General features: G+C 46.6%; 1 protein-coding gene across 3 annotated transcripts in view; it reads left to right on the forward strand.

The window, feature by feature from the left end:
• The window catches only part of Chd1l (chromodomain helicase DNA binding protein 1 like), a 54,863-nt gene that overhangs the window by 25,070 nt on the left and 4,793 nt on the right, over nucleotides 1-25,000 (forward strand). For all 3 annotated transcript variants that reach the window (XR_005879405.1, XM_040752171.1, XM_040752172.1), the window contains 10 exons: nucleotides 31-127; nucleotides 2,861-2,934; nucleotides 5,104-5,214; nucleotides 8,362-8,476; nucleotides 9,340-9,493; nucleotides 11,039-11,207; nucleotides 18,792-18,940; nucleotides 20,301-20,464; nucleotides 21,073-21,278; nucleotides 22,667-22,765. Coding sequence is in view for 2 of the 3 variants with exons in the window: in XM_040752171.1 (XP_040608105.1) it covers nucleotides 31-127; nucleotides 2,861-2,934; nucleotides 5,104-5,214; nucleotides 8,362-8,476; nucleotides 9,340-9,493; nucleotides 11,039-11,207; nucleotides 18,792-18,940; nucleotides 20,301-20,464; nucleotides 21,073-21,278; nucleotides 22,667-22,765 (1,338 nt within the window). In the remaining variant the exon portion in view is untranslated. The remainder of the gene's footprint in view (nucleotides 1-30; nucleotides 128-2,860; nucleotides 2,935-5,103; nucleotides 5,215-8,361; nucleotides 8,477-9,339; nucleotides 9,494-11,038; nucleotides 11,208-18,791; nucleotides 18,941-20,300; nucleotides 20,465-21,072; nucleotides 21,279-22,666; nucleotides 22,766-25,000) is intronic.

Here is a 25,000-nt window from a genome sequence, read left to right on the forward strand (position 1 = left end):
ACCAGTGGAAATGGGTTCTTTCTTTCCCAGGTGTGGAACCAGAGCCCTTTGAAGTTGGAGAGCACCTGATTGAGGCCAGTGGGAAACTTCACCTGCTGGACAGGCTGCTGGCATTTCTGTATTCAGGGTAGGCAATGCGTTTACATTTACTACTCTGAGCTAGTAACCGTTAAAACCTAAATGGCGCAGTTAGCAGATTTATCTAGAAGGATCCGAGTTTTCTTTCTTCAGGGCCTCAATTAAGGCTCCACCCTCTGCCGTGATGCTCTTAGCCCTGCCCCCGCCTCCCCCAGCACCCCTCCACGGTCTCCCTTTTGTTAGGCTCCCAGATCAGCATTGGCCGTGTTCTCCTTCATATACACTGCCTGACTCGTGAGTGTTTGGCTGCCCTACCACTCTGACCTTCCTGTTCCTCCAGAACAGAGATGGCGCTGATCTTTTCTTCCGTGGTTGCCTTTTGGCAGCTTGTGCTGAATCAGTATCTATCATAGGGCTCAGTTAATATTCCTTCCTGTTAACCTGAGGATCTTGGTCTACACTCAAGGGGATCTTGGGGGCCATTTTCCCAGAGCCATGAATCGGACATCAGAAGATCCTGTGTAGTAGTGTTTGGCTGATGGTGTTTAGTTTGTTCTCCCTGAGGAAGGGGGGGGTCTAGACAAACCCCAGATTCTTGAGGATTTTAGTTTATCCCTTTGAAGGAATAGCCTGAAATTTAGCAAAATTGCCCATTAGGAATATGCAGGATCAATAATTGCATGTTAAATTATTGCATGCCATGCACTATTTTATTGGTTAGAATCAATAAAGTGTATCTATTTGTCATACCTGAGGAATTTGTGAACTCTTTATGCATGATTTTTTTCCATTTCACAGACCCAGAAAGGTTGTATGTCCAAAGGTCACCACCCAGCCAGCACATGGCAGAAGTGAGATTAGGAAACACACACACACACACACACACACACACACACGTAATGGGGCAAAGTACTCCCTCTGGGAGTTCTCCCTAACTGTTGTTCTGAAGCATATTGCACACAGAGACCAGGTTAATTCTCGGGATGAGAATTTTGTCTTGATGGCATTGTGCTTCTTTGTTCATGAAGCTTTAAAATAGTTAAAAGGGCCTCTAGACTCAACTTCATTCATTCTTTGCTATTGTTGGTTATTCATTTTTTTGTTTGTTTTTGTTTTGAAACAGTATCTCACTGTGTAGCTCTAGGTGGCCTGGAACTATCAAGTATACATCAGTGTAGATCCTGTTGCCTTGAACTTGAGATGGTCCTACTGCTTCTGCCTCCCAAATGCTGGGATATCAGGCGTGAGCCACCACATCCTTGTTTGTTTTTGAGACGGGGTAGCTATCACTGATTTCAGTTTTTATGCATATGGAGATATACATACATAATACACACACACGCACACACACACACACACACACACACACACACACACACACACACACACGGAGGCTAGAAGATAACTTCAGGTGTCATGGTAAATACTGTCCACATCCTTCGAAACAAAGTCTCTCACTGGCCTGAAGCTCACCACCTAGGCTGAACTAGCTGTCCAGCAAGTCTAAGGATGCTCTTGTCTCTGCTTTCCTAGAGCTGACATGCTGTGCATGCTACCACACCCAACATTTTAAATGTGGGTTCTAGAAATCAAGCTCAAGCAAGCACTTTACTGACTGAGACATACCCCCACCCTACCCCAGCCCCTGGACTTCATTTTATTTATTTATTTTATGTGTTGGGGTTTTGCCTACATGTATGCCAATGCCAATACACTATGTATGTGCAGTACCTACAGACGCCAGAAGAGGGCATCAGATCCCCTGGAATTGGAGTTACTGTTAGTTGTCCGCTGCCATTTGGGTTCAGAATTGAACCCAGATCCTCTTGAATTGAGTAGCCAGTGCTCTGAACTAGTGCTCTGAACTGCCAAATGATCTCTCTAACCCTTCCTTCATTCTTTCTTTCTTTCTTTCTTTTTTTTGATGGGGGAAGGTCTTCTGTGTATATGCTTGTCTGATTGGTTGATAAATAAAGCACTATTGGCCAATAGGGAAGCAAGATAGGTGGGACTAGGAGTCGAGGAGGATTCTGGGAAATGTAGTCAAGAGTGGAGAGTCGCCATCCTCGAAGATAAGTCCTTATAAAAATAATATCAGTGCTGGGTGGTGGTGGCGCATGCCTTTAATCCCAGCACTCGGGATTCAGAGGTAGGCAGATCGCTGTGAGTTCGAGGCCGGGCTGGACCGACAGCCTCCAATTCAATAGAGAAACCCTGTCTCGTAAAACCAAAAAAAAAAAATATATATATATATATATATATGTATATATATATATATCAGTAATCATAGGTAAATAATTAAGTCAGAGGTAGCCATTAAGAAGCCATAACAAACAGCCAACGGCTTTATAATTAATATAGTGTCTCATGCGTTATTTGGTGGCTAAAGCAGCGATGGGACCCAGGCAGGAATCCCACAACTAACTTTCTTTCTATTTATTTTGTTTGTTTTTATTTTGTTTTTTTTTTTTTGAGACAGGGTTTCTCTGTATTGCTTTGGAGGCTGTCCTGGAACTCGCTCTGTAGACCAGGCTGGCCTCGAACTCACAGAGATCCGCCTGCCTCTGCCTCCCGAGTGCTGGGATTAAAGGCGTGCGCCACCATGCCCGGCTCTTACTTACATTCTTTACTTAAGAGCTTCTAAGGAAGGCTTCAAATTGTATTCATACTTTAGCATTTCATTTATTTATAAGCTTAGATTCTTTTTTTGCCAAAGAATTTTGTTTGAGGGAAATACATGTTGCTATTACTAGAATTTCACTTTCTCCTTTTTCCTTACTAGGGGCCATCGGGTTTTACTTTTCTCTCAAATGACCCAGATGTTGGATATTCTGCAAGACTATATGGATTACAGAGGTGACTTTCCTTGTGCACTACGGCACCTGAATCATTTGTAGCTGCAATGCTCACATGTATAACATATATAATAGTCACATGTGTAATATATGTAATAGTGAGTCATATGAGGTGTGGGGACTGCAGAGGAAAATTACACCACAACATTACTCAGTCAGAAGATGAGACATGTAGAGTGGAGTAAAATTTGGCGGCATGGAGAGGTGTATGGGCAGAAATAAGCGGCCACATTCCCACAGTTATGTGGTTATTTGTATAATAGACGAGTTTCAATGACAAGAACTTTGGAGTCATAAAGCACCCGTCTCAGCAGCTGGGTGCTTACTCAGACTCACTAGACAGATATCCCACAACTGCAGACACCCTGCAGCCCAAACGGGAGAGGCGGTGCCAGCTGTTTATCCCACAACTGCAGACACCCTGCAGCCCAAACGGGAGAGGCGGTGCCAGCTGTTTATCCCACAACTGCAGACACCCTGCAGCCCAAACGGGAGAGGCGGTGCCAGCTGTTTATCCCACAACTGCAGACACCCTGCAGCCCAAACGGAGAGGCGGTGCCAGCTGTTTATCCCACAACTGCAGACACCCTGCAGCCCAAACGGGAGAGGCGGTGCCAGCTGTTTATCCCACAACTGCAGACACCCTGCAGCCCAAACGGGAGAGGCGGTGCCAGCTGTTTATCCCACAACTGCAGACACCCTGCAGCCCAAACGGAGAGGCGGTGCCAGCTGTTTATCCCACAACTGCAGACACCCTGCAGCCCAAACGGGAGAGGCGGTGCCAGCTGTTTATCCCACAACTGCAGACACCCTGCAGCCCAAACGGAGAGGCGGTGCCAGCTGTTTATCCCACAACTGCAGACACCCTGCAGCCCAAACGGAGAGGCGGTGCCAGCTGTTTATCCCACAACTGCAGACACCCTGCAGCCCAAACGGGAGAGGCGGTGCCAGCTGTTTATCCCACAACTGCAGACACCCTGCAGCCCAAACGGGAGAGGCGGTGCCAGCTGTTTATCCCACAACTGCAGACACCCTGCAGCCCAAACGGGAGAGGCGGTGCCAGCTGTTTATCCCACAACTGCAGACACCCTGCAGCCCAAACGGGAGAGGCGGTGCCAGCTGTTTATCCCACAACTGCAGACACCCTGCAGCCCAAACGGGAGAGGCGGTGCCAGCTGTTTATCCCACAACTGCAGACACCCTGCAGCCCAAACGGGAGAGGCGGTGCCAGCTGTTTATCCCACAACTGCAGACACCCTGCAGCCCAAACGGGAGAGGCGGTGCCAGCTGTTTATCCCACAACTGCAGACACCCTGCAGCCCAAACGGAGAGGCGGTGCCAGCTGTTTATCCCACAACTGCAGACACCCTGCAGCCCAAACGGAGAGGCGGTGCCAGCTGTTTATCCCACAACTGCAGACACCCTGCAGCCCAAACGGGAGAGGCGGTGCCAGCTGTTTATCCCACAACTGCAGACACCCTGCAGCCCAAACGGGAGAGGCGGTGCCAGCTGTTTCTATTTAACAGTAGGGAGTGTGGCCACTACCTGAGTACTGTTTAATATGTGATAAACGGATGCGAGATAATTGGGGAAAGCCATGCCTTTGGTTGATCTCAACCCCCCTGGTGAAGAAGCGTCAGTTTCAGACCTTTTAGTTTAAGTTAGTCTGGCCATGGCCTCAGAGCTATACTTGGCACTCCTCAAATACTGTGGGAAACCTAGGCTGGGTCACCCTTGCAGGGGCCCCAGAGTACAAGCAGAACTCAAGTTAGAGCCCTCTGGTTCTGGAGCATGAAGACAGGTGGGAGACCCTCCAGCTTCTGAGAAGTCAGACAGTCCCTCACGTTCCCATACTTCTGCTTGTGACTCATCAAATGCCGTCTGCCATAGAGCAAGCGTTCAGGATTTCTTGGGAGTGGTCCAAACTGTATATTAGCCTTACTTCAATCATGTTTAAGAGTATGAGTGTGTTATGATGTGTTCTTTTGTGGAATGATAGCATTGCCCCCTAAATTTAGACTCTCCCCCTCATGGGAATTATTAGAAGTAGGGCTTTTGCCTGTATCTTGAATGGGTAAAACTGATGTTTCCCTTGGGATTAACTAATGTTTTTGTTTCCCAGAATCCTTGAAAAAGGATTAAGATTGCCTCTTTCCTCCTCTTTGTCAAGGCTATAGCTATGAGCGTGTAGACGGCTCCGTGAGAGGTGAAGAGAGACACCTGGCCATTAAGAACTTTGGAAAACAGCCCATTTTTGTTTTTCTCCTGAGCACCCGGGCAGGTAGGCCACATGCATCTTGAAAGCGGAGAGAGAACTTTTACATCCCAACCATTAGTGCATTTCGCCTTATTCTCTGAAAGGCGAGGTTCTTACCAAGGAGTTGAGGAGGAGGGACTGAGACCATTGCCATGGTGGATTAAGGGGCTGGACTTCTAAAAGCATGGTGACTTCTTTGTTTCCTACCCAAGCTATGATCTCAAGGACTTTCAGCTGAAGTCTTGCATTCTTAGAAACTGTCCTAACCTGCATTGACTGCTGGCCTGGGAACGTCCTGAGAGATTTCTGTAGAGAGTTTTATTTATATTCAGGGGGTGCAGATCTTCTCCCCAGTTTTGATTTGGGGAATGAGATAACCTCTTTGCTAGCTGCCTTCCTTCTGAAATACTTCTCTATCACAGCAAAAGGTTAATGAACATTTAATTGCTTTAAAATGTGATTATAGTAAAATTGCTAGCTACTAAGAGTTATGACAGTGTCTATATATAACTTCAGTCATAAATATCACATTTGTGGTATGTTATCAGTAAGAGGGTGATTTTTTTAATGTATTATTAAACATTTTGACATTAGCTTTTTTATAAGATTCTGGATCATCCTTAAATCACCTTTTAACTCATAGACTTAGTTTCATTATTTTATTTCTTTAAGAAAACTGTTTCTTTATGTGCATATGCCTGTTTGTTTCTGTGTATCATATACCTGCAGTGCCCTTGGAGGCCAGAAGAGGGCATCAGATCCCCTGGAACTGGTGTCACAGGACATTGTGAGCCACCAGATGTGGGTGTTGGGACCAAACCCATATTCTCTGCAAGAGCAGTGCATGCTCTTACCCACCTCTCCAGCCCCTCATTACCTTATTTCTTATAAATTGGAACCCTCCTGGAATAGACATGGTGAATACAGAGATGTATGTTCCTCTATTAAAGAGAGATCAGCATCTCGGTGAAAAAGCTTCTGTCTTATTAGGAAGCACTCCCTGAGTGACCAGTGCAATAAGGGCATATAAAAGGGCACTAGGTACAGTCCTTGGTAAGGAGATGGTTTTGCCAGTCTTTGCCTTATCAGTCTAATAAAGATAATAATGCACGGTGTAATCAGAGTCTCTCAACCCTATCATCCATCACCTGTCTCCAGTAGTCTTCGGAGAAACGCAGAGAGTCAGAAGGAAAACAGTTCTATTTGTGATATTTCAAAGCCTTCATCATTTCCGTACTCAGCGTACAGCCTTTTGTTTGAAATGTCTAGAGTTAAGAAGGACGAGCTGTCCACACTTTAGTTAATTTCTCTGGGGGACCCTGAGCAGATCCTGGAGGAGCAGAAGCTCCGGGTGTTGCCCTTTCCAGAAGCGTCCCATCAGGTTTGCTGTTGTGTTTCTGCTGCAGGTCTGCAGCATTCTCAAGTGTTTAGCAGTCTACCCTGTGTTCAAGTGTTTCTGTGAATGAATCATATTGCCACCAGGGGGCAGTGGTAGCTTATGAATATGGCTCAAACAGTTATGACAGAGCTTGTTAAAAAGGCACCACTCATGGACTGGAGTGTGGCTCACGCATGTGCTCATGTAGCACGTACAGGGTCCTGGGCCCCTTCCCTGGCACTGCAAAGAAAAGGGGAGTCACCCTTTGGGAAGAGCTGCATTTTGATAGCCACAACCCAGGAAAGAGATGGTACATTTCAGCCTAGTGTGGATCCTAACCACCAGACCACGAGGGGGATGCTGCAGATTTTTAAATGGTTTAGCATCTGGGAGGTGTTAGAGTGTAGTGAGCAAAACAGGCTCTGAAGCTGGTGTGATGGAGCAGCCTGTGGTCCTGGCTGCTTAGCAAGTTCAGTAAAAAGGACGGCTCCAGCCCAGAAGTCGTAGGCCATCCTGGGCAACACAATAGGACTCTGTTTCAGGAAGGAAGGAAGGAAGGAAGGAAGGAAGGAAGGAAGGAAGGGAAGGAAGGAAGGAAGAAAAAACTACAATAGCAACCTCCACAAATGCCCAGAAAATGTAGCCAGTGGGTTCAAGAACCAGCCATGGGAGACTGCATCTTACTTAGCTCCTTTGCCTGCTAACTGTGCAAATTCAAATAAGTGTTTGACTTCTCGTGTTTCCATCTCAGTACCAGCAAAAATGGTAATGATGAATAGTCAGAGCCCATAAGGTTGTTGTGCAAGGTATTGGTCTGCATAAAATGCTCAGATCATTGCTTGGCAACTGGCAGAGAGAGCATAAATGTACAGCCATGCAAGGTAACTCAGCATCGATCAGTAATCAGTCCTTACCAGCTCTTTATTCCAGATTTAATTTTGTATGAAAGCTTAAACTATTCCTGCCTGGCGTGTCTTTGAGACCCAGCTGGGCATCAGTAGTCCTTCTGAGAAGCAGCATTTACTTCAAGCTCTTGGAACAGGCCCCGTCAGGCTCCCTTGTTCAGCAGAGATCTCTAATGACCCTGGCAAGAGCCAGTCCATTTTGTACGAGTTTTCACATTAATCAAAGAGAAGGCTGTAATTTGCCTTCATGGTTCTTTTAATTCCCCAAACCGACGGTCGCGCCTTACCCCTTTCCCAGTAGCACCAAAGAAAACCCAGAAAATTGTTGCAGGAGGTGTTGGCTTTGTCTTTGTCACACTGGGTCTGGTCGGTGTGGACACAGTTACAGAGTGCCTGGCTAAGGTTTCCTGCAGAGCAGGGGAGGCAGTCTCTGGTTCTGCCCAGCAGCAGCATCGCCAAGTACTTTAGATCGGGAAGAGTGGAAACTGCTTCAGGCTCCTAAGGTTAGCATCTTCCTTTGCTGCTTGTCCCTACTTCCCTTCCTGTTCCAAGTCAGGCAGCAGGAAGGTAAGGGAGCACCTGTGACCATGCTAGGCTCTAGAGTTGCGCATGAGTGTCCGTCTGACTCCAGTTCCCTAGTGTAGCCCTGTCTGGACCATCTTTTTTTTTTTTTTTTTTTTTTGGTTTTTACGAGACAGAGTTTCTCTGTATTGTTTCGGAGGCGCTATCGGTCCAGCCTGGCCTCGAACGCACAAAGATCCGCCTGCTTCTGCCTCCCGAGTGCTGGGATTAAAGGCGTGCGCCACCACCGCCCGGCTTGTCTGGACCATCTTTATTCTCCAGATCCTTGTATGTGCCTGGGATGAATCTCTCTTACCTTCCTTGCAGGTGGAGTAGGCATGAACTTAACGGCAGCAGACACCGTTATTTTTGTCGACAGCGACTTTAATCCTCAGAACGACTTGCAGGCGGCTGCCAGAGCTCACCGGATTGGCCAGAACAAGTGAGTGAGTTCAGCATCACGGATTTTCCACTTCCTTGGTTTGTAGACCCCCCTGGGTTGGGAAGGAGGGCGGAAAATAGTCCTGGTGACAGCACCAAACAGGAATTGAGAGACTCAGGTCCGAGGGCAGCTTTGCTGCCGGCTCCCACAGCGCATTGGCTGCGTGGCACTGTAGAACAGACTCTTTTGTTGAGCAAAAAGCCAAATTATGGGAGGATTAGACGGAATCTTTAGAAGCCATTTAATTCAATGAGCTAGAACCTGCCTCACTAAAAACAAATGGACCGAAAAACCGGCCAAGGCCAACATGAAATGAACTCATTGGCGTTTTTGTAGATTTGTCTTATATTTCTTTGTTTGGATATTTTTCATCTTATGCTTGTTTATTATGTTTCCAATGTTGTTTTTTAATGGATCTTATTTGTGTGAGTGTGTGTGTGTTTCTTGTGATCTATTTGTTTTTAATTTTTTCCTGTTTGTTTTATTAAGAGACAAAGAAGGCCTGGAGTTGGAGGAGTGGGGAGGACCCGGGAGGAGAAACAGTGATCAGAATATATTGTATTAGTTCCCCTGCCCCTAACAAATGGCCACTTGATGTTATAGAAATTTGCCAAAAGTCATGTGCTCTCGCCTTAGGCCTAAGGATGACATGTGCCTAAGAGGTTTTTCTTGGTTACAGATGACACATCACAGTCCAGGTCACCCCCCTCCATCCTTTTGTTCACTATTTGGAAGGAACAGGGATAACCAAAGGCCAGACCTCTCTTGCAAGTACTCGGGCTTCCTTCCAGGTGTACTTACCTGGTATGTCCTTTCCTGGCGTCATATACGTTCATCCACGCTGTCATTTGACTTGAACACAGGTCTGTTAAAGTCATTCGGCTGATCGGCCGAGACACTGTAGAAGAAATCGTGTACAGGAAGGCAGTTTCCAAATTGCAGCTTACCAACATGGTGATGGAAGGGGGCCATTTCACCCTAGGAGCCCAGAGACCGTCCGCTGAGGCCGACTTCCAGGTTAGAATCTGTTCTTACCCATAGGCTCATCATGATTTGTTTCTGCCCTGGTGCCTGCTATGTGCAGGGGACTGCAGGAATCAAAAGTAGGCACGATAGATACAGAGTAAAAAACAGGGAGAGTTTCTGGGCTGTCTATGTTAGACTTAAATCCAAGCCTCATCACTCCATACATTACCTCAGGGATCTTTCTTTGCTTAAAATAAGGTTTCTATTAGTTATGTCTGAGGATGCTGAGAAAATTAGAGAATTAGAAAACAAATAGTTAATCAAAGCAGGTGATTCTGTACCTCTGTCTTAGTTTCCTTTCTTCTTGCATTGACAAAACACTGGACAGAATCACCTTGAGAACAAGTGTATTTTAGCTCACAGTTCAAACCCAGCATGGCCAGGAAGTCAAATCGGCAGGAGTCTGCCGTAGCTGGTAATGTCATAGCCACAGTAAAAAGACAGGGAGTCATGAATGTTTGGGCTCAGCTCACTGTCTCCATTTTATACAATCCAGGAGCCACACCCAGGAAGTGGCATCCCGTCTCAGCTAACCTAATCAGTGTGAGCTCTTCTGGTATGCCTGGACGCATGTGTCTGGATGCTGTTCGCCAACGTGAGAGAATCCTTATCACAAACAGTTGGCTTTCTTTGGGTTTTGGTACCAAATGCAAAGCCAGTTGCATTGGTTATATATAACAATGTTAAATATTAGCATAACCAGATGTTTGTACTTCAACGAGCTATGTAAGGAGTTTGCATGCTATTACAGCATACCTTAAAGGTTTCCAAGTTATGAAGGAGATAATCTAGAGGTAAACAGTCCAGTCCAAAAGGGCAAGATGCAAGGGAACCTGAGCTATTGTTTGAGAAGATGCAGAGTTGGGAGCCGCAGGTGAGCACCAGGAAATGCCTCCTGAGCCCTCCCTGCTTCCTGTTATCACAGTGGGTGGATGAGGGGCTCAGGGAGGGGCCAAGGATGGGAACAGAAGTGTCTGACCAGCTGATGGGGCCGGTCTTTGCCACAGCGGTGTCCACAGAGCACCGTGGTGGGAGGGCAGATTGCAGAGAAGTCGACTGATGATGAGATCCAGAGGTTTAGCAGTGAGAGAGCTGGGCAAACAGCTGAGTCTGACTTCTCTGGCAGTTCCTGGAAAAGCATGTGATGATGAGTTGGTGAGAGGCGCTATAGGAAATGCTCGAGATTATCGTTACTCTTAAAAAATACAAATAAAAATCAGACACTTATCCATATTGTATTGTTACAGAGACTGTCAGGATCAATAGCTCAGATACTCCTTTATCACCGTCTGCTAACCTATCATCCAGCTGCTAAAAGCCTGCCTGGTGTCAGCAGTGATGGGCAGCGAGTGCTGGCCGGCTGTCAGAGAAGGAATGTCTAGCCATAGCAAGTCACCCACGCCCCCATGGCTTTTTTTCATCAGAAGTAACTGCCGTTAGCAAGTCACCCACGCCCCCACAGCTTTTTTTTATCAGAAGTAACTGGACATCTGGTTTTTTTTGTTGTTTGTTTGTTTTGTTTTTTTCCCTTTCAAGTTAAGCGAGATACTTAAGTTCGGCTTGGATAAGCTGTTGTCCTCTGAGGGGAGCACCATCGATGAAGTAGACCTGGAATCCATCCTGGGAGAAACCAAAGATGGCCAGTGGGTCCCCGATGCTTTGCCTGCAGCAGCAGAAGGAGAAGACAGAGAACAAGAGGAAGGAAGTGAGTTGGGAACCAGATCTTGTTTCCTCTGTGATCCATTTTGAGTTGATGTTTGCGCAGGGCGAGAGACTGGATTCCGTTTTATTCTGCTGCATCTGGTTTTCCCAGCACTCTTTGTTAAAGAGGCTGGTTTTTTTTTTCTTCAAAGTATGCTTTTGACCTTTGTCAGAATGAGGTACCTGTAACTGTACAAGCTTCTTTCTGGGACCTCTTTTGTGTTCTGAGGGTCCACGCCTGTGCCATGCTGTTTTTGTAACTGTGGTTCTGCAGTATGATTTGAATTTGAATATTTGACACCTTTAGCATTCTTTCTACTAAGGATTGCGTTAGCTATCTGGGGTCTGTATGCGTCCACCTAAGTCAGAAATGTCATTGGAATTTTGACGGGGCTTGCAGTGAACACGCTGATTGCTACTGTAGCTGTTTCTGCAACATTAGTTCCACCAGCCCACAAGCATAAGAGGTCTCGTCTTCTAATGTTTCTGGGGTTTCATTCTTTAGTGTCTTTACGTTTTCATTATGGAAGTCTTTCACCTCCCTTACTGGATTTGTTTTCCTGGTTCCCACGTATTGTGTGGTTTATTTTTCTAGCTACTGAGTTCTAGTTTTCTCATACTGTACTATGATCTGATAAGATACAGGACAGTATTTCTATTCTTTTACATTTGGGAAGATTTGACTTATGAGCTCGGTGTGGTGGTGCACATCTTTAATCCCAGCGCTTGGGAGGTAGAGGCGGGTGGATTTCTGAGTTAGAGGTCAGACTGGGTTCCATAGCAAGATCTTGTCTCGAAAAACAAAAACAAACATTTGATTTGTGGCCTGGGATGTGTCTATTTTAGCAACTGCCCTGTGGGCTGCGAAGTCAGATGTGTATCCTGTTCTGTTGGATGGAGTATTCCGTTTGTTCTGTGGGATGATTTAACTCTGAGCTGTCTGTTGTTTTTTTAGTTTGGTTAACTTTTTTAGAGATGAGAGCCTCCACAGAAGTCTCCACTATTATCCTATCAGGTCCTATCTGGTTGTGTTTTACTAAATTGGGAGCCCCAACATTGGCGTCTATTTAAATTGTTTTATCTTTTTGGTGAACTGTTCTCTTTGTTAATATATAATGACCGTCCTTCCTGACTAATTTTGGTTTGAAGTCTTCTTTAATCAGATATGAAAACACCATGCCAGCTTGCTTTGACTCTCAGTTTGTAGGTGTCTACCAGCTTGGTGTATTTATTGGAAACAATGGATAGTTAATTTTTTTAATTTTAATTTTATTTGCCAGCTAGCCAATCTGTGATTCATTTGGTGAGTTGAGTTCATTTGCACTTAAGATTGTTATTGAGAGATATCTGCTACACCTGTAATGTTGTTGGCTGTTTTATTGTTATTTGTTCTTTATTGTCTTCTGTTAGTATTGGGAATTGACTTGTTTACTGTGGTGGATGTTAGGGATTTCTTCTTAGCTCTCCTTTATTTGGCCATCCTTCTGAGGACTCTCATTCTGTGCTTTCATGACTGAGCCTCCCTTTCTCCTTTTCTGTGTAAGTAAGTATTCCTCTGTCTTCTACAGTGTCGGATTGGTGGTGAACTGCCTTAGTTTGTGCTCGCCTTGAAATGCCCTCCATTCCCCCTCCTCACGCTCTGTGTGTGTGTGTGTGTGTGTAGTGTGTATATGTATGTGTGTGCGCGCGCATGTGTGTGTATGTATGTGTACATGTATGTGCGTGAGTGTGTGCATGTATGTGCGTGAGTGTGTGTGTGTGTGTGTGTGTGTGTGTGTGTGAGTGCGTGTGCGGTGTTTTGTGCATATGTGGAAGTGGATGTGTGGGACAATAGAAGAAGGCATTAAGTGTCTTCTTGTTTCACCCCCAGTCTTATTCCTTCAAGGCAGGGTCTCTCCCTGAACTCAGAACTCACTTTTTCGTCTAGACTGGCTGCCAGCAAGGCCCAGCAATTCTCCTCTCTCTGTCCTCACAGTGCCAGGGTTACAGGCCTGCAGGGGACCTTGCCCAGCTTGTTTGTAAATGCTGGGATCCCAACTCAGATCGCCATGCTTGAACGCAGTGTTTGTTTTAGAACTTATTTACTTTTGTTTCATGTGTTTGGGTGTCTGTCCCACATGCTTGTGGAGGTCAGAAAAGGGCATCGGGTGCCCTGGTGCTAGAGTTACTCATGGTCGTGAGCTGCCATGCGGGTTCTGGGGATCAATTCTGGGTCTGCTGGAAGAATAGCAATGCTTTTAACCCCTGCGCCCTCTCTCTGGCCCCCAGCGTAGTGTTTGTTGACCTTGTCTGCCATCTTTGAGAGTCTTTCTGTCTGCTTGAGTGTTTTTCTGATACTTTCTGTTGTATTTTTATTTGGTACATTGAGATTTTCATTTTCAAATGTCTATCTGCTTTATTCTTTTTCAAAATCTCTTTCCTCAATTAAAAAAATCACATTGCTGCTTTTCTCATCCGTTTGGAAACTTTCCCTCCGTGTTACTGACTTTGCTCAAGGTTCTGAATTCATCTGTTTGTTCGTAGCCTCTTTTGGGTCACCGATCATTTAAACCTTTGAAGTCTCCGTCTGGCATTTCCCTTAGTTCAGTACCGTTGTTGTGATTGTTGGGAGAGTTGTGTTGCCTTGCCTGTGCCTGTGTCTCTTGTGCCTGTGTTCAGATCTCTCAGGTCATGCGGTAGTAGATGACTAACAGCTGGCCCCAGAGCTGTCAGAACTCTAAGGTAATCTCAGTTGATGAGATCCGTCCTGGGCCATCAAGAGCAGGCCTGTCTCTTCCTGTGCACAGCCCAGGCTGGCCCCGCCTTCTGCCACCCCATGCTTCTGCTCTCTGGCCCTCCTTCCTGCCACAGATCCTCTCAGGGCCTTCCCTCTGGGCTGTGGCAGGCCACACTGAACTTCCCCACCTATGCATGGTCCTTGAGTCTCAGACCTTGGATTAGTCCTCACCCTCCTTTTTCTTTTCATCAGTAGAGTCTTGAGATGGCATCAAGGCTGCTGCCTTCCCGGTCCTACAGTGTGACAGAATGGACCTCTTCTTCGAGGTTGCCCCGTGGGCAGGAGGAATTAGTCTCTCCAAAGCCTGCAGGTGGATTGGAGGCTTCCGAGGACTGAGCTCATCCCCAGGCTCTGCTAGCTTGCCTTCATGAAGGGGCTTCTGCCCTCCCTCCCTCCCTCCCTCCCTCCCTCCCTCCCTCCCTCCCTCCCTCCCTCCTTCCCTCCCTCCCTCCCTCTCTCCCTCCCTCTCTCCCTCCCTCCTTCCCTCCCTCCCTCCCTCCCTCCTCTCCCTCCCTCCCTCCCTCCCTCCCTCCCTCCCTCCCTCCCTCCCTCCCTCCCCCTGCCTGCTGGGGAACTGCCCACTGAGGCTCTACTGGCTTTGCTTTCTTCTCTCTGCTCTTTTCTGGGAGGCTTTCACTTGTGAATTTCCAAAGCTGCTCCTCTGTTTCTGTCTTTGGGATAAAGTCTTCCCCTTCCTGTTACTGCATCACACAGGCAGCCTGTAGTCCGCCATCTTACCCCTGAATGAATGGCTTACCTTTGAGTTTTTTACAGATGTATTCATTTTGATTTTATGTGTGTGACTGTCTTGCCTGCACGTATGTGCATGCACCACATGCATGGAGTGCCTGAGAAGGTCACAAGATCCCCCTGGAATTCCAGTTATGGACAGTTGTTGGGTGGGAGTGGGAGGTATTGGGGACTGAAGCAGACAGACCCCCCACCACAAGAACAGCAGGAGTTCTGAAGTGTTGAGTCATCACCCAGCTTGAACAGTTTACCTTTCAAATCCAACATCTGCCGATAAACAGTACAGGCTGTGCTGTGCACTTGACATGTATGTAGACGGTTTTCTCCTTTGTCCCCCCTGCCCCTTGAATTTGGTCAGTGTTCTGAATCTTTGAATCTGAAATGCTGGTTTGTTTGTGGTTTCCTGTATCCCAGGCTGACTTCAGATTCACTCTGAAGCTAAGGATCGTTAGCTTTGAAATTCTGATCTTCCCGTCTACACCAGTGCTGGGATTACAGGCATGTGCCACCATGCTGGTTTGTGGGGTGCTGGGGATTAGCTGCAGGTCTTTGTGTATGCTGGGCAAGTTCTCTGCTAACTGAGCTACATCCCTGGCCCCCTGGAGTGTTCCTGTGTAAAGAATGCTCTCTGGAGTCTCATGGTTGTTGTCAATGGCTGTTTTCCTGTACCAGCAGGATAGGAAGTCCAGAGGGAGTCTTGTTTCTAGCCACCTATCCCCAGCCTGAGAACTGAGCCCTTTTCGTTTTGGGCGTCAGGTAGGCTGGGGGATGGCACCTGCTTCTGCCATCCCTTTTGTTTCTCCAGATGCTGACTTCCCGTCACCTGCCTCCTCTTTCCCTTTGCTGTAATGTGGTGAGAAGGGGAGAGCCCCCCACATCCCCCCACAAACACACAGTGCATGGTGTCTTCCAAACTGTCTGGCTGCATCTACTTCCTAGTCCCTGTCTCCTCCTTAGTAGTCATTGCTCCAGGGTCCCAGGCCAGACACTGCTAGAGTCCTGCAGCTTGTTTGTTCAGTGGTCTGGCTTTCCAGTCGTGTGGGCATTGGAGCTGACATCGCTGACTTGGATGCCCATTTCTCTGTTCGCTTGCAAATGGGAGTTTAGAGTATTTCCTGACTCCTCATTCAGTGGTAGGCATGGAGTGAGATTTTTATGGGATATGTGGAGACATTGGAATTCGGGCAGCTGGTCATTTCAGGTGACACTGCTCTTTGAAATTTGTCACATTTTGTCTTTAGATTCAGCATGATACCATCTCATTCATATTCTTCATATGCTTTCTGTTCTCCGTTTAATTGTCTTCTGCTGTCATTTCAAGGGCACAATATTATCCTTGATTCTTCTTTGAGAACACTTTTGTAGAGTTAGAATGTACATTACAGGGAGGACATTTGTTGTAGAGTTAGAATGTAAATTACAGGGAGGACATTTGTTGTAGAGTTAGAAAGTACCAGGGAGGACTTTTGTTGTATTCTTTAAGATCCCCTGCCACATGTGTTGCTTCTTTTCCTTCCAGTTGCTTTTCTTTCTCCTTTATTTTATTTTTTGGTCTCAATTTTGTCTTGGAACCTTTCGCTCTTATTGGTAGTTTTCTAGAAATACCTGGTGTCCCGAGGCTGACAGGCAGCTCTGCGGTGAGCAGATAGTTAGGTGCTCCTGGGACCTCACTCAGCCTCATGCTTGGTGAGCCAGTTCTAGCCGTGAGGGAGCCTTCCTAGATGCTTACTCATGTGTGAAGTCAGAGGCAAATTCTCTGATGTTGTCCATGGCAGAGTGAGGGGTTAAAATAAACCCACTGGTTTGAGCTGAAGGCAAGGCGTCTCAGAGGCTGTGGCTCCAGTGCTTTGGGTGAGCTTTGGTTGAAAGGGTCTGTTCTCCTGGCTGACATGGCTGAGCTCCCGTTTCTGTTTTCCCTCAGCCACTTCACATTCTCGGGAGAGTGCTGAACTTCCCTACTTCCTGTTGCCTCATACATCTTCCTTAAAACCCCGTTACTGTCACTTAGAGGTTTCAGGTGAGGGGAAACAGATGCATGTGGCCATATTTTTAAGTTATATTTGATTGCCTTAAATACCAAAGCTTACATCCATTTCTCCACTCACTTAGATTAATTTCAGCTTATTTTTTCAACATTTGCCAGAACAAAATAAAATTGCAGTGTTTTCAGAAAGATCATTACACTTCTAAGTCAGTCTGACTGCTAAAAAAAAATTACATCGTTTTAGACAGGCCAACTGCCAGGGAAAAAAAATCCCCCATAGGATTAACATTTGGAAACTTGTCTTTGATGAATGGGTGTAGGCTCCCTGTGTAGTAGGTGACTGAGCTGGTAGGGTGTACGAGAGGGTAGGGGGCTGCGTTTCTCAACCTTCCAAACGCTGCAACCCTTTAATACAGCTCCTTGTGTTGTGGTGACCCCAACCATAAAATTGTTTCATTGCTACTTCATAGCTAATTTTGCTGCTGTGATGAATTATAATGTAAATGGCTGATATAGAAGATATCCGATATGCAAACCCCAGGGAAGGGTCTCGACCCACAGGTTGGGAACCACTGGTCCAGGGTGTGGTCTCAGCCTCCTCTTGGCTGCAGTGTGAGGGTGCACAATTTTTTAAATTAATTTTTTTATGTAAAGTAAAAGCAATCTTAGCTTATACACCAATCCCAGTTCCCTCTCCCGAGGGTGCACAATTTAAAACAACATCAGTGGATATGAAAGACTAGTCATTAGCACAGCCCCAGTGAAAACCCCAAACACGATTGGTTTATCTTGGATGCCAGGGTTTTTGAAAGGCACATTTATGTTAGAAGTTAGAATTTCATGGTGTATGTAGCTACATATGTTGATGGTGTTTTGACACTTCTCAGATCTTTATTTTCTTTTCCACTTGTTGATAGAGCATCTCATTGAAAGCCCCCTGCTGATTTAATTAGCAAATGCCAATTAGAATTACAGCTGGTTAGAGTTTGGTACAAGTGTGAAGCAATTGATCTCCTGGGAATGAAAATGTTTTGCTTTCATACTCTCCTGGGGAAAACATACTTATAGCTGACTTCACAGTGCTCTGAAAATACATTATGTGGTAACATGTGCTATTAAGTGCACTTCGGTTCCTGGTCATTCTCGTCTGTGGTTGCTGACCCTGGATGATTCTCACTGGATCCCTGATCTCGGCCGTTCACCCATCCTCACTGAGCCTTTTCTTTATCTGTACAGCCTTATGAGTGTGTGCTCCACAGCTCCCGGTACCCATGTTGGGTAACTCACACTGTGTGGAGCTTCAGCTCTGGGGGATTGGACACCCTCTTCTGGCACCCACAGGTGATGTCCTCATGTGCACACACACGCACACCCAGACACACACGTGGATACGCATAATTAAAAATAAAGTCACAAAGTGATCTCCCGGAATGAGTGCTGCACTTTTCTGTGCACAATCAGCCACCTACCGAATAAAGCACTCTGGCCTCAGAGTCAGAATCCTCCCTCATCGTTCAGCTGTGGGAACTGAGGAGCTCCTCTGTCCCTGTGCAAGCTCAGTTAACCAGGGAGCAGGGGAGAGGCGGGAAGGTGCAGTGTGGGAGCTTCTGCACTGTAAACGCAGGGATCATTTCTGTGATGCTTCATTTTCTCAAACGACATGCCATTTGTTTCCTTACCATAGAAAAGTGGGAATGGGCTGAATATCAAATGTGGCTTGACATTAGAAAGTGGGAGTTATTACGGCATCGTCACGTCAGTGAGATGCATGCTGGGGAACAGAGTGAGAGGAATGAGAGTCTGGAGACTCAGCAGGGCAGAAGGATTCTCCAGTCACCAGTCACCAAGGATGGACCAACCCGGTTATGAACCATGTTCTGTCCTGTGAAAAGAGGACGTTCAGGACTCCAGTGTGGAACCTAAAGGTGTTCATGGCAGGAATGAAGCATTGTGGTGACAGGCTGGTCTTGGCTCATTTTTAGAGTGTGAGCCGTTTCCTTGTTCGCCTCCGTAGCTGCTTTGAGTGCACTAATCTGTTCCCTTGGCTGACACTCCTCTCTTTGGTTTTGTGTTCTTAGAAAACCACATGTACTTATTTGAAGGCAAAGATTACTCTAAAGAGCCCAGTAAGGAAGACAGAAAGTCCTTTGAACAGCTGGTGAATCTTCAGAAAGCTCTTCTAGAGAAAACGAGTCACGGGGGCCGGTCCCTCCGAAATAAAGGCAGCGTAAGTGACATTGCATTTCTATAAAAACCACAAACTCATCCCAGCTGCTGTTGCCCTAAGAAAACAAAGAGCAATGCTGGGGTCACTGTGTCCTCTTTGGATGGGCTGTTAAGAAACAAGTGTGTTGATTGAATGTAATAAGTGAACTCAATGTTAGTATAAAACTTGTGAAAGTATAAAAGCATTGGTCAGGCTGGGGAGGGCGGGAGAGATGACTTGCTGGTTAGGAGCCATTACTCTGCTCAAGAGGATCCAAATGGCAGCTCGCATCCTGTGTAACTCCAGTTCTGGGGTACCCAACATTCTCTTCTGACCTCCACAGGCTCCTGCACACATGGTGCGTATAACATATATACAAGTAAAGCACTCATACACATAAAGTATAAAATCAATAAATCTTTAAAAGACACCAAGGGACTGACAGGATGGTTCAGTAGGGAGAGCACTTGCTGTGCAAGCCTGATAGCCCACGTTTGATTCCAAGAACCTAGGGCGGAAGGGGAGAACTGACTCCATGACATTCTCTCTCTCTCTCTCTCTCTCTCTCTCTCTCTCTCTCTCTCTCTCTCTCTGTCACACACACACACACACACATACACACACTAAATAAAATAAAAACTTATTTTAAAACAATGAAGAAATTAAGCATAGTGGTACACACCCGTAATTCTAGCACTTGGGAACTGGAGGCAGGAGTATTAGTTCAAGACCAGACTAGCTCCATAGCAAGTTCAAGGCTAGCCTGGACTACATGAGACCCTGCTTCCAAACACAGATTAAGATAGTAAGTATATTATGTGACTTCATGCCGGTAAAAGCAGCTCTTGGTCCTCTAAGCCACCCCTGACGGGATCACATTGTTACAAGAAAATACCATGTCTGCTATTGGCATTCGGCGTAATTAAGAGGGTGGCAATCATAAGTGGCACTTCGCATATGTTCTCTATAGCGGTCATTACGTTCTGAGGCTGCTGAAACTGACCTGTTTCAAATGGGAACCATGTGATGCATTTGTAGAATGAGTTGCACTAAAATTATTTAAACTAAAAATGGCTTCCTACAAGCTATGCTTTCAATCAAGAAAGAAAGGTTATCTGGAAGTATCTTGCTCCTCATGAAATGATGGTGAATGCCTCTACCAGCCTCAGCAGGGCATTGGCTGAGTTAGTGGCCAGTGGGCACTGCCAGTGCCTTTGAGGTATCATGTGAACCAGTAAAGTATGGTGACTCACTGTCAGGGCCCACCACACAGGCAGTGTGGAGAGTGGTGTTTCTCTTGCTTCTGCACGGAGTGTGTTAGACGTCTGCAGCGGAGCAGACAGGGCGTGACTTCCTGACTGTGGGTCTTCATCTCCCTAAGGTCCTTATCCCAGGCCTGGCAGAAGGGCCTACCAAAAGGAAGAAGATTCTGAGCCCAGAAGAGTTGGAGGACAGACGGAAGAAGAGACAGGAAGCCACAGCCAAGAGAAAGAGACTAATGGAGGAGAGGAAGAAGGAGAAGGAGGAAGCCGAACACAGGAAGAAGTGTGTTTGCATTGTATCATGCCGGGGCGGGGCAGGGGTCCTCTTGCTAAGGGGAGGGTCTTGTGTACTGAGCCTACAAGCTGGTGTGGCTTTGAGGCCGGAAACTCAGGATCGCTCTGGCAGTTCTTTAGTCCTCAGTGCCAAGGTGATGATGTATTCTGTTGATCAAAAATTTATTTATTTGCCGTGTGTGTGTGTGTGTGTGTGTGTGTGTGTGTGTGTGTGTATGCATGAGCCACGGCACACACACATGAGGAGATCAGAGGACAAGTTGGGGGAGTGTCTTCTCTGTCTTCACGATTGAACTCAGTCTGAAGCAAGCACCTTTACCTGCTGAGCCATCTCTCTGGCCTGAAACAGGAATTTTAAAAGATATTATTGTAGCTATGTGATGAGGAGTCATTTATTTGAACAGTCCCTTTCAGGTAGGTTCTTAAAAACATATTTGGTGGCTTCTCGTAACAGTAGCAGGGAGGCAGTTAGGCCAATCAGTAAAACTTGCTTATTTATACATAAGTAGAAAACTTTGGGGTGGGAGGTACTGTTCAAAGTTCCACTTGTCACTGTCCAAGGGGTCACTTATTGTCTCCCTCTCTGGTCTTCTGAAGGATGGCCTGGTGGGAATCCAACAATTACCAGTCCTCCTGCCTGCCCTCGGAGGACAGCGAGCCCGAGGACCTTGAGGACGGAGAAGATGAGACTTCTGGTGAGCTGGATGGTGAAGACCTAGACTCAACTGCCATCAAGTATGTTAGCGGTGACGTCACCCACCCACAGGCTGATGCAGAGGATGCCATCATCGTTCACTGTGTAGGTACGAAAAGTGTGCTAGGACCCTGGGGATGTCTAGTCTTTGTGATACCAAGAAGCTGAAAGGATAAGGTCAAATGTGACCCAAGAGTGATGATCCTGCTGCAACATCATATGGTCAATGGCACGTGGCTTTTAGCAGTGAAACTTGACTCTGTCCTTTACTGGGTTGAATTATCCAACCTCCTTGGTCTGAAACTTCCTTAATCCATATGGACTCTTGGTGTCAGCTTTATCTTCTGCACAGCATACTTAGGAGGGTGAAATGAGGTGATGTTTGGAAAATGAAAACATCCTGTGAGGAAAAGCAATACTCCCTTGTGACCTCCTTATGACCGTCACACTGTAACTTCCTCACCTGGAATCCTCTTTCCCCAGCAACCACACTGGGCGCTGCGCTTCTCAGATTGCTCTCCCAGGCCCCTAGGCTAAGCAGTCTCCATCATCATCTTCTATCTTATTCTGTCCTGTTCTTTGTCGTCACCTGATATGATAACATATATTTGTTTATGTGACTGTCTCATTGCATTAGAAAATTAGCTTCATGGAGCAAGGACTTTTGTTATTGTTGTTCACTGGCATAAGCCTGGTGCTTAGAAAAGTGCTTGACATGTAAGATATATGAGCCAATATGTATAGAATAAATGAGTATAAGTACAGTGTTTAACCAGCTGTGTTAGTACCAGCTTGCACGGAGTCCTGCTTTTCCTCCTCCTTACTGTGTATGGGGATATGCACTGTAGGCTCACAGTGCCCACTCCATTATATCCTCCACTCTGTTCTTCACCCCACACCTCACTTCCAGCCGGTACACATGCACCAGAGCTTCCCCTCCTTCAGAACACTTAGCTTTTGAACCCTTTCTGACACAGTGGCCAAGTATACCTTCTAGAATATTCCTCAGAGATTTGTTACGAATGGTTCTTTGTCCTGGCTGGTCCTGCAGCCCTTGAGGCCCCAAATGAACACTCAGAGACTTATATTATGAAATTGCTGTCCAGTGACTAGGGCTTCTTATTGACCAGCTCTATCTTAATAACTAACCCATTTCTATTAATCTAAGTATTTCCACGTAGTCTGATCTTACCAGAGAAAGGTCCAGGGACCTGTTACTCCTCTGTCGTCCTACATGGCGACTGCTGTCTGCCTACACCTCTCAGAATCTTTCTCATCTCCTAGATCTGCCTATCTTGCTGCCCTATTGGCCACAGTGTTTTATTCATCAACCAATAAGATAAACGTATTTACAGAATGACATATCCCATCAGAGATTAGATAGACGTTCTTCTCTAGGAAGTCATGCCCCCACAAGCCTATTTTGTGTGCCTTTGGTTTTCTGAGTTGTGGACTGGACTTGCCTCCCGTAGATGGAAATTTTCTCTCTCCCATCAGATGATTCTGGCCGCTGGGGCAGAGGTGGCTTATTCACAGCTCTAGAAGCACGATCAGCCGAACCAAGAAAAATATATGAGCTGGCTGGGAAAATGAAAGGTAAGACATGAAGAGATGAGAGGGTCAAGGGCAGCATAGGATGGGAGAGGACACTTAAAACCCGGCATTGGATGGGGTAGCAAGCTCTGCAGGATATGGAAGAGCTGCCTGGGGTCTGGCTTCTGCCGCCATTGTAACTCTGAGGCAGCTCTCCCTCAATGTCTGTTTTCTCATCCGTAGTCTGTGGCTAACACTTTACTTACCCCTTTGGGGCTGTAATAAGGATAGTGGATTCAAGTGTTCTGCCTGAAGATCTTGTCCCTGTTCATCCAACTGACCCCATATCCACAGAGGAGCACGAGGCCTAGTGCAGACACTTTCACACTGTTCATGACAGCTCAGGTGTCTCGTGAGGTCACCACAGCCAGGACTACCACACTCCCTGAAGGCAGAAGTAAGGTTGTTTGAGGATGGGGCGGGTACTTGCTGAATAGTGTTAGTCATTGGCACCAGGATGGGAAAAGACACTTTCTTTTTAAATGCAGCGGTTACTGTGTGGTTGCAGGAGTGACAGCTTTTTTGTTCTTCCCTGAGGTGGCTGAGAGGGAAGGAGGGTGGAGGACTGAAAACCTGCCAGTTCTCAGAGGCTGGGTTTAGCGTGTGCTTCTGCCCTGTTCTGTAGGGTGGGAAGTAGGGGTACACAGACAGAGTGAACGCCACATTGGGGACACAGATTGTTGTGTGTGACAGAGGGCACACTATCTGGGGACACAGATTGTTGTGTGTCACAGAGTGCACACAGCTCTGGGGACACAGATTGTTGTGTGTGGACAGAGTGCACACAGCTCTGGGGACACAGATTGTTGTGTGTCACAGAGTGCACACAGCTGTGGGGACACAGATTGTTGTGTGTCACAGAGTGCACACAGCTGTGGGGACACAGTTTGTTGTGTGTCACAGAGTGCACACAGCTGTGGGGACACAGATTGTTGTGTGTGGACAGAGTGCACACAGCTCTGGGGACACAGTTTGTTGTGTGTCACAGAGTGCACACAGCTGTGGGGACACAGATTGTTGTGTGTGGACAGAGTGCACACAGCTCTGGGGACACAGTTTGTTGTGTGTCACAGAGTGCACACAGCTGTGGGGACACAGATTGTTGTGTGTGGACAGAGTGCACACAGCTCTGGGGACACAGGTTGCTGAGAGAAGTCCTTCCAGATCTGGGCACTGATCTGGGAGCCTGTGGGAGTGGGATGAGAGGTGTGGATGGAGGAGTCCTGTGTACAGTCCTGGATTGTAATCACGAGGCACAAATGAGGTTGCAGATGGCAGAGCCTGGGAAGCATCCGCTTAGTCGCTGAGGCAGGAAGAGGGAGCGGGTGTTAGAAAAGAGGGAATGAAAACGTAGATTCTCATGTCCAGGTCGAGTAGACCGTATCCAAAATGCTTGGGACCACAGTGTTTTAAATTTCAGATTTTTAAAAGATTCTGGAACATTTGCATTTACTTGATGAGACTGGGGGGCTGGGATCTGAGTCTGAATACAAAATTTGTGTGTGTTTCACATACATCTAATAGACAACATGAAGGTAATTTCACACAACAGTTTTTTGGGTTTTTTTTTGTTTGTTTGTTTTTACGAGACAGGGTTTCTCTGTATTGTTTCGGAGGCTATCGGTCCAGCCCGGACTTGAACTCACAGAGATCCGCCTGCCTCTGCCTCCCGAGTGCTGGGATTAAAGGCGTGCACCACCACCGCCCGGCTCACACAACAGGTTTTTAATGTACCCATCACATGAGGTCAGGTGGACAACTTTCTACTTTGGTGTCATGTGAGAATCTGAGTTCAAAACTCAGATTTTGGCTCATTTTAAATTTTGGATTTCTAAATTAGAACTATCTACTTTGTACAAGAAGAGAGAGGGCAAGAAGAAGGCAGAGAACGGGGAATGCTACTGGATTCCACCCTTACCAGTGGCCACATTGCCTTGGAACATTTCGGGGAGTTTGAAGACTCCGCCATGGCTTCACAGACTTACAGTGGGACTGGAGATGGACTGTGTCATCGTCCCTAAAGAGGGACTGACACGGGGCCCCGCAGAGTAGAGGAGCCTGTGCTAGAGCTACCAGGGACAGCCCAGCAGGGTGAGCACAGTCTGGAACGATGAGTCAAATTCAAATTGTTACCTAGAGGTGGCAGGCAGTAGAACTCCCGACAGTCTCATTCTTTTTTGTGTCTTTGTTATACTTACCATTCCCAGCATCTGAGGACTGAAGGACTTAGGCAATTAC

The sequence above is a fragment of the Mesocricetus auratus genome, unplaced genomic scaffold (genome assembly GCF_017639785.1).
Source record: "Mesocricetus auratus isolate SY011 unplaced genomic scaffold, BCM_Maur_2.0 Super-Scaffold_100009, whole genome shotgun sequence".
NCBI lineage: Eukaryota > Metazoa > Chordata > Mammalia > Rodentia > Cricetidae > Mesocricetus > Mesocricetus auratus.